This window comes from Trichosurus vulpecula, chromosome 2 (assembly GCF_011100635.1).
Source record: "Trichosurus vulpecula isolate mTriVul1 chromosome 2, mTriVul1.pri, whole genome shotgun sequence".
Lineage (NCBI taxonomy): Eukaryota > Metazoa > Chordata > Mammalia > Diprotodontia > Phalangeridae > Trichosurus > Trichosurus vulpecula.
In genome coordinates this window covers 395,074,630-395,084,706 of record NC_050574.1, presented here as the reverse complement: position 1 = coordinate 395,084,706, position 10,077 = coordinate 395,074,630, and the positions used below count along the sequence as shown (strand labels likewise).

At 33.2% G+C, this 10,077-nt stretch overlaps 1 protein-coding gene across 2 annotated transcripts in view; it reads right to left on the bottom strand.

Moving 5' to 3' along the window:
• Window positions 1-209: 209 nt before the first annotated feature.
• RP2 (RP2 activator of ARL3 GTPase) overlaps window positions 210-10,077 on the bottom strand; it is a 46,403-nt gene continuing 36,535 nt past the window's right edge. The window contains exons 4-6 of one of the 2 annotated variants that reach the window (XM_036746255.1): window positions 6,177-6,262; window positions 2,823-2,935; window positions 210-1,818 (exon numbers count right to left, since the gene is read on the bottom strand). In XM_036746255.1, coding sequence (XP_036602150.1) covers window positions 2,852-2,935; window positions 6,177-6,262 — 170 coding nt within the window. In that variant the 3' untranslated portion in view covers window positions 210-1,818; window positions 2,823-2,851. Of the gene's footprint in view, window positions 2,936-6,176; window positions 6,263-10,077 lie in introns of both variants that reach the window. The other variant, XM_036746254.1, reaches the window with a different exon arrangement.

The following is a 10,077-nucleotide window of genomic DNA, read 5'->3' as shown; positions in this document are numbered from 1 at the left end:
TTAATATTTTTTGAGTAGATGCCTTAATTTCCTACAGTGATATCTTTTTCTTTTGGATAAGATGGGTTTTTTGCTCTGAAATCTAATATAAAAGTTGATTAAAATTTTGTGTTTGTGATTTTGGATAATATGGTAAATAAAATGATAGTGTAAATCCTGTGGCCTGCTGAAGCAGAGCTCAATTTGCAGTAAACACAAACAACAGGAAATGGCTCATATGATTTTATTTTACTACTAAAACAGATTCACATCATGATACACAATTTTGATGTATATCTGAAACATGTTAGTGATCTATATACAGTGAGTAGTAAAGCATTTTACTTTTAACAAGGTTTATTATTGATTCCACTTTACAAATGCTAGATGAAATATATACAAAAGCTAGACATTAAATATACAAAAGTTGTATAAAGCAGGTAATATTATACAAGAGACATAAGCTAGAAGGAAGTTTAAATATAACATGTTAGGAAAATGAATTAACATTCATAACAGTAAGTGTCCATGAATTGGAAAGCCATTCTGTAGAGAAATGCTGTATAGTCAGATATTATCAAAGGTAATAGTAATGGAAACTATGCTAGCATATAACTTCACTTACTTTTTAAATCCCTTCAAATAATAGGAAATCAAAGTACTTTTTGATAAAAGCATATCCTTATGTTCAAAAGAACATAAATAGTATCAACTTAAAACTAAATAAGTGAGGTGTATATACAGTTTTAGACTCTGCCTAATAAAAATGCTAAAGGCATATGATAAAAATTCAAAATTAACACCTCATTATACAGCATATTTCTCAACTAGTATTTGAATATCTCAGAAAAGATAAAACCCAAATGACAGACTTAATACAGCATTGAATTTTAATTTTTAAAAAACTAAGAATTCTGGTTTTAAAAGGCATATGCATAACAGTGGATTTATTATAATTTAATCATGATTAGAACTTCAAATAGTTTTTTATTTCCAAATCTGTCTTTTTTTTTCGTTCAACTAACCTAAACAAATAAAAGTCCTCTTACTGCCAAGTGGATTATTACGTATTCCTTTAGTTATAGCCAAAACATTAATAAACAACTACTGTTTTTTATTTCTACTTTAAGAAACCGTTTCCTGAATCTTAAAGAATTTTCCTGGTCTCATCAAAGTTGAAGAAATGAAATGCAAAAATCAGCACAATATAAGGTATATAGTAGAGGTTCTTTAAGTGCTTAAGTGTATGGTCATTACACTGCATTATCTCTAAGTGCATATAATTTCTGGAAGTAGTTAGGAATGATATTTAAAATCATTATTAAAAATAATAAAGAATATGTGTCACGATTTAAATTTTCACATTTTATAATCACCTTGAGAAGAATTTTTGAAGAAAATAGTTACTTTTTATTTTAAAAAAAGAAAAAAGTTATTTTCTGTGTTTAAGCCTATCAACATAGACCTTTTGCAAACTTATGAAAATGGAGCACCTGCTTGTGAGTTATCTTTTGCACAATGGAAAGATCAAATTCAATTCTTCCTAAATCTATTAAGACATTTCTGAACTCTGAAATGGTTTTAGGGATTTTAGGTTACAATCCACGCTCCCCACCCACCCAAATAACTATACAACTTAAACAGTTTGAAAAGTTACTTTAATATTGTTTTTTACATGTAGGATATTTTGTGGAAACCAAATTTATTTGGCTTTTTGGTAATCAATATATTAACATTAGACTATTATCAGAAGAGAGGTCTTCTTTCTGGGCAGCGTCCTCAGATTTCAGGTCACAGTTATATTCCTGTTGATTGATACCCTTGCTCCTCCCGAAGGAGCTGTAAAAATTTTAGTTCCAAAGTTGACCACTAATGTGAATCTTTATTTAGAAAGTTGTGCTACGCATAGACTGGTGTAATTATATGGTAAAACAACTTATCAAATGTCCATCAGTTTGTTTGACAACTTTAGTTTATATAGCAATAGATCCAGCTCCAACCCACTTGTGTTTCATCTTGTAATTACAAAGCCATCATTTCATTTTATAATCCTTATCAATGACAACTGAAATTCCTCGATCGATTTGAACAGATACACTTTACAGAAACAAATCTTCCTAAAAAGAAGAGGTACCCAAACAAATAACAGGCTGTGCAAAAGTCCTTCCTCAGAACCAACGTGATAGCCTAAATTATCAGGAATTTAAATAGTTTTAGTTAAGAAGCTTAATGAATCATTAGATAGCCTTTTTTTCTGATAGCACTATATAAAAATAAGTAAAATCATACAAAATTTCAATATGCTCTTTTTAGATGTTAATGTTTAAATGGCAATCTTGATAAGTTTTGGTTAAGTTTTATTTAGTGTGGCATAATGGAAAAAGCAACGGATTTGAAGAGGGAAAATATGGTTTCAAATCCCAGTTTTTTGCCCACTTACTATCAAATATGACCTTTAGCAAATTACTTAACTGACAGGGGCTCTTAGATTTCTCATCTGTAAAATGGATTGAGTAAAGGCTCTCTAAGGCCCCTTCCAAGTCCTAAATCCTATGCACCTAGTGCTACATTTTATTCACTTTCTAAAACTGTATGTATATGTTTCATTGACAGTTCATTTAAGTTACAGCCTCAGAAATGTGAACCTTTAAATTCTAGGGGAGAAGAGTGGGAAAAGAATTTAAAAGTGCATAAAATACATTAAATGTGAATTTTAAGATGAAGTATCTGTTTTGCATCAAGTAAATGTTATACTAAACAAATTCTTTGAAAAATAATCTTTAAACGTTTTAGCATTAGTTAAAAAATACTCCTAGTGTGAAAATTATACTATCAAAACCTACATAAACAAGTTGAAAATTTGGGCTTCACGTCACATCCCCATCTGTAGATCAGCAAAGTTGTAGAAGCTATCGACATCTCCAGAAGCTGTTACCTTATTTTCTGATACAAACATCTATTTTAAATTTAAAAGAGACAAAAATATTAATAATAAATCAACACAAAACATCAGAATCCTGCTCACTACTGAACCTAGTTAAAAATTCTGCTGCCCTCTAAATACAATAAGATTCATTCAAGATGATATCCAAACATTCAAGTCTCCTATAACTGATATATTACATTTCCAGCAGTTACAAATTAAATGTTAAAAGTTTTAAAAAGTGCTATGATGAAAATCTTCATTAAATAAAATTAGATAATTTATAAAAGCACACTTGAAATTTCATGATTTCTTCCAAGCTCCTATGTCTTTTGGTTTATATAAAAAGGTCTCATGCTGTACTACAAAGAGCACTGGGCTAGTCCTAGTTCAGTTACTATATGTCTTACTTAACTACTCACTTAACCATTCTTTGTCTCTTAACACCTACCCTCTTAATGCCCAGGCTATTAAGAAAAATGAAGTTATATAGATGTGAAAGTAGCTAGGAAAGCATAAAGTCCTTCCCAACTCCATACACAGACATCCTGGGTTTTAAATTTCTCCCCACCAATATCTGTGTTTGCACATACTTAAATGGTTCATTCTTTAAAAAAAAAATTTCTATTAAGGAAATCTTAAATCATAAAAATCAGAGTGACAACAACCTATCAACTCATACACTTCAATGGATTTGTGATTTCTTCAATATGAATGTCCCCTCCAGTAAAGCCAATTGAAATCACATGTTTTTCCATCCTGTATAACTTTGTCCCTGTTTTTGTAAGTTTTCTTCAGTTATTTCCCATATTCATATAAAATGATTTATATGGATCTCTCCAAACTGTGGAGTATTAAATACGTCATTACTCCAAGTACAGCAAAATTATCATTAGTAGGCAGAAGAACCTAGTGCTCTAGAGCATATCTTATTCATTCTTCTCAATACAAACCTTTTCATGAAATAGAACTATCATGAAATGGTAATCAAACAATACCATAGCACCTTAAAGTTTCCAAAACACTTTGCTCACAATCATTCTCTTAGATCATTAGACAGTGTGAGGATTACCTCCATTTTACAAATGAGGAGACTAAAAAAAAAAATAATAAAATTAAAAAAAATGAGGAGACTAAGGATCTGACCTATTAAATTATTTGCCCATGGGTCACAAAATTCATATGAGGTGCGATTCAAACCTAAATCTCTCAACTCTGAGTGCAAAGAAAAATAAATGTAAATGGCAGATTTGGGGATTTTTATAGTTATCTTTTAATGTTTATTAATGCTTTAAAAAATTTTCTACTAGTTACTTCCCAATAAACCCTCACCTTCTCATAACAATGGAAAGAAAAAATAGTTCAACAAAACAAAGCAGCAAATGTAACGTACATGCATAGTTTTCAAGAAATTAAAAATCTAAAAGGACAGTAGCAAATCATGGTATCATTAAGTTTCATGAATATCTAAACTGGTGAAAAATTGAAAGCAGATTATTTTAAAAGATGAAAGCAATAATTTAGAGAGGCTAAGGAAATGTGGACTTGCAAGGATGTTTAGAGAATTTGCTTAAATAAACAGATGTCTTAAAAAAAATTAACTAATCAAGCGGATAAGGTAATGCCATACTGTGTCAATAAGAATACTGGATTTGGAGTCAAAAGGACCTAGCTAGATTCATCTCTAGGATCAACTACTGTCTTGTGATCCTGGGCAAGTCATTTAATTTAGTGTCTCTGGTCTCAGTTTATCTATAAATTGAGAGCTCGGCTAAAAACAATTAGAGGTCCTAGAGAGTTTTAAATTGCTTTAAAAAACGTAAAAAGTTATTTTCAAATGTCAATAATAGTGTTTCCGAAGTGCTCAACAGTACTTGGAAATAGTTTTTTTTTTTCCTATTCAAGAAAAGAAAATGTTTGAAATCTAAAATCCAGCACTGAAAAGGATAATGAGTAATGGACTTGGGAGTCAAAACTCCTACACTCTGGTCCTGGCTCTGCCCACTTACTATTTCTATTACACTGAGGGAGTCCTTTTACTCCTCTGGGCCTCATGTTCCCCATGTGTGAAATGAAGGCGCTGGACAAGATGATATCTTCCCTCTGGCTCAAAAGCTCTTAACCTAGAGTTTATGAACTTTTTTTTTTAATACTGTGGTAACCACATTTCAACAGAATGTTTCTTTTATAATTCAATACATTTTACTTTATATATTTAAAATCTTGATTCTAAGAAGGGGTCCATAAGCTTCACCAAACTGCCCAAGGAGTCCAGGACACCCACAAAATGGTTAAGAGGCTTTGATTTTGTTCTGATTCTTCACACTAACATTCAAGAGTCTCCATCACAGGATACTTTCAATGCTAGTCAAGATTCAGACTTCCTATTTTACTGGAATATATCATAATTATTCTTGCCTTTGCTCATATTACCACCCCCTAATTCAGACCAGAAAATATTCTCCCTCATTTGCCTTTTCTAGAAAGTCCTACTTATCCTCCAAAGTCCAGCTAAAATTACATTTCTTCCATGAAGACTTACAGGACAACTATAGTCATTCACACTTACCTCTCCCCTAGACATAAGTACCCTTTTCTTATTATAATTTAGCATACATTTTAACTTCCAATTTGACCACCATTTATTGTTCCCTTGCTGGAGAACAGCTCCTTCAAATGCCCTATCCCCAATGTAATAGTCTTACATTTCTCCTGTAAGAAAAGTCCTCAGCATATACTAAATTTTCAATAAGTATCTGATGAACTGAATCTATTATTAATTTACTTCCTAAATCATTTATTAGATAATTAGAAAGGCAAACTTCAGCTTGGCTGCTTTCAAATGATCAAAATTCCAAATTAGGGAAGTTTTTAATGAACTCTGAGTTTTTGCTTACTTGAAGTAATATTGGTATCACCCCTAGTATGAGAAAAATTGTGTGAATAAAAATTTTAACTGAGCTATAAACATATTAAGTCTATTATCATTTCATACAATTTTCAAGAGGCCCTGTGAGGTAGTTGATAGAGAGCTGATCCAAAAGCTAGAAAGACTTGGGTTCAAGTCCTACCTCTGACTTACAATGGCTATGGGGTCCCTGGGCAAGTCACTTAATCTCATAATGCTCTGGGCAAAACTCTGAGACTGGAAGATGCAGAGAAGGTGATGACTTGTCCTGATGGAACAATTTATTCAACCAGGGAGTTCCATGTAGAAAAATTTTCAAGTATAATTCTCATCCCAATCTTCCTTCAATCTGATACAATTTCTCACCTTGGTCCCATTGAATACATCATTTATGATGAGCTGGCATCCTTCTACTGCACCATCTCCATTAAACTCCAAAGCAATAACAGGACCTAGAAGGAAACCAAAGAACTATTTTATTAATGAAAGGTACTTAATGAATGTTTTAAAATTAGCTTTTCTTCTCTTCCCAAGGGGAAATGTGCAACACTTTGGGGGGGCAAGGCAAGGGAAAAGTGGTTGAAAGGGTGTGAAGGATGATTACCTGGTTAAGGCTTCTTGTATTTCTACCTTCAAATAATGAATGAAGAAGTATATGTAAAGTGCTTTACAAACATTAAAGCCTTTATAAATATTAGCTATTATATTACTACCTTTATGGTAGGCAGTAAAACATGGGAAGCAACTTCCATGATGTGGAAGAACTAGTGGTACATTAAGTAATCCTAGGCTTGAATTTGTGGAAGATATAAAAAATGCCTAGACGTCTCTGGTAAAATCAGATACTATAGAAGACACTGTAGGAAAAAAAGAACAGTGGGGAGAGTTACCCATAATCCATAGCCCCTTCCTACTCCTTTTTAAATCATATTTATTATCACAGATTTAGAAGCCATCTAGCACAACCTCCTCATTTTATAAAGAAAAAAAGGAGTGGGAAGGGGCAGCTACACGGCACAGTGGATAAAGCACCAGCCCTGGAGTCAGGAGGACCTGAGCTGGCCTCAGACACTTACTAGGTGTGTGACTTGGGCAAGTCACTTAACCCAATTGTCTACCCCCCCTCCCAAAAAAGGACTGGGAAAACAGCAGTCTTTGAAAATAGACAATCCTGAGGGCAGAAGCACAATAGAGAGCATGTGGGTAAGGATAAAAGGAGAGGAAAATAATAATCTTCCTATAGTATAAGCTCCGTGAAGGCAGGGTTGGTGACTTATTTGATGTTTCTATCACTGCAAGTGCTTAGTGCAGTATTATACACATAGCAGGCACTTAGTAGAAAACTGGTATTATCATAGGAACATACTGAAACCAATCCAGCTAGAGAGGATACGGCTGCTACTTTTCTAATACAGATCACAAAACAGATACACTGTAGTAACAGCAGACTTCAATTCTTAAGACAGCTGCTCAAAGTCTCATGCTGCTAGAAGTGTCTAGTACCTGACAAATGTTTCACCTGGACTTACTCAAATCTCATCCCCTGCAACAATTTTTCCTAACTCTAAAGGGAAGGCTGCTTAAGGGGAATGAGAGATGCTTAAAAAAATATTGACCATGCAATCTTAAATCATCTCATCAGGAAAGAAAAAGGGATGACATCCGAAACAAACTCCCCGCCCCCAATCCCTGCCACAGCCTGCATAGATAGGGAGCTCTCTGATGGGTGCAGGTTTTAAAAGGACAAGTACAAAAGCTAAAAATTTTACAGTCATTTAAAAACAGCTTTATTTAGGTATATTCTGAACAAGAAGAAAGGCCCATTTTACTCTGGGTGGGAAACATAAACAGATGACAGAATTACTCAATTCCTGTTTTGCTTCTGTCTTTTCTACCAAGAAAAATTGTCTTCACAATGAAAAGATTAAATATAATTAAGTTGAAAAGAAAATCAATTCTAGTTAAGAAACATAATAAATTAGAGCAGATGTGACTATGAAGCTATTGTGAACAATCTAAAAAGAATTCTAGAGAAATTTAGTGGTGTCACAAGATGAAGGACAAGCACATGATATGTTCCAATTTCCAAGACAGTATAAAAGGTACATTTTAGAAGCTAGAACTTCTAGCTTGACTTGACATCAACCCCTAGAAAATTTATTAGATAGTCTCTGAACACATGGAAAGCACTGATCACTAGATACTAGTGTATCACTAGATTCACTAAGAACAAGTTATACTAACCTAAACTAACCTCATTTCCTTTTTTGATAGGCTTATTAGATAGGTCAGGGAACAAAATAAGATGCATATTAAAAACCAATCCAGCTAGAGAGGATATGGCTGATACTTTTCTAATACAGATCACAAAACAGATACACTTGTAGTAACAGCACACTTGTAGTTTGATTTCTGAAAGGAATGTGACAATGTTTTTATAATGTTGCAGATAAATGGAGACATAGGAGATGGTTAACAGTATAGATAAGTGCATTTTACATCTGGATGAACAACTATCCCCAAAGAGTCCTGATTAATGGGAGAATATCAACCCAGTTATCTACTGGAGTGTGGCAGGAATCTAGTCTCAGCTTTCCTGTTTGACATTTTTATCAATAACTTGGATGGAGATAAACAGCATGCTTATCACATTCACAAATCACAGAATCTCGGGAGGAAAAGCTAATATATCAGATGATGATCAGAATTTATGATAAATAGATATAAGGTCCTCTGATCAGATTTATTTTTTTTAAATTATTTTAGTTTAACATCACATTCATTTCTGAATACACTACTCTCCTATCCAGAGAGAGACAGCTTTTATAACAGAGATCGAAAAAGAAAAAGAGCAATTCAGCAAAACTAACAAAACATGGACTGTGTTTGACGGTGCATACAATACTCCTTATTTGTAGTTCCCTACCTCTGTGATGAATGGGAGGGATTTTTTTCTTGACCTTTCTCTTTTCTGCTTAATTTTATTTTTAAATCTACTAGAGAAGTACAAGATGGGGAAAACCTGACTTAACAGCACTTAATATAAATGACTTAGGGGTTTTAGTTGACAATCTAAGTAAAAAGTATATATGTATATATATATATATATATATATATATATATATATATATATATATATGTCTTCTCCCCACAAAAAAAAACCCCTAATGCAATCTTATGTAACATTAATGGAAGCATTTTGTCTAAAATGAAACAGACAAAAAACCACTTTATTCTGTGCTGGTCCAACTACATCTGAAGTATTCTTTTCAGTGGTATGGGCAACATTTTAAAAGAGCTACTGACAAATCAGAGCATATCCAAAGAAAGGTAACCAAGATGATAATGGTTTGAACTGTCACATAATGAATTGTCATCTAGAAGAGAGATCAGAAAATAGGAACCAATGAGGAGAAGGCAGAGTGAGCCAGATTTTGACTCACCATGAGGAAGAGACAGCCCATTTCATTACTGGATATCTCAGATTACAAATGATCAAAGCAAAGGCTGAAAGGTTAAACTAAAAGATCTTCCAACTTTAAGACTCTATGATTCTATGACTAAATCACTTTAATTTCTATCCATATCCACATGCCCATAAAACTTTGTTCATTTCAGAGAAGGGGAGAAAAGTTGTTTGTTTTTTTAAAGCAAAGCCATTATAACCAGCTTTTACTTATCCAAGAGTAGATTACTCCTGTCAGCCTCAAGCCTCCAACCCCCTTGATATCGAAGCCATGCCTTGGTCCACCAATAACAAAGCCAAGCCAAGAGGGAATCAACACTGGGCACCAAAAAGGTAATGATTGTCTGAAAGCATGCCTCTAAGCCTAGTCTCAGACAGCTGTCCAAAGCCATATAAAATTTTTTTAGTCTTCTCTTTGATAGTATCTACCTCTCTTTTTCCTTCCATTATCATGAATAATAGAAGATGACTATGCTTAAAATTCTACTATAAAAGCCTAGTTATACTTTCTATTACAATTTCTGTATTTCATAAAGTTCATTTCGGTTTCAAATTGAACTTGTCATGACTGGTGTCAAATTTTTAGCCAGAGTGTAACTATGAGTTGGCCAAAGAAAAATATGTTCAATTTAATTCAACATGCATTTTTATGAGTACTCACTATATGCCAAGCATTGCAATAGGCACTGTGAGACACAAAAATGATATACAAGACAATTTCTGCCCTCAAGGAGTTCATAAGCTTGTTGGGAAGACAAGCCTTGTACATATGAAATGATTAGGGAACAATGCAAAACAGGA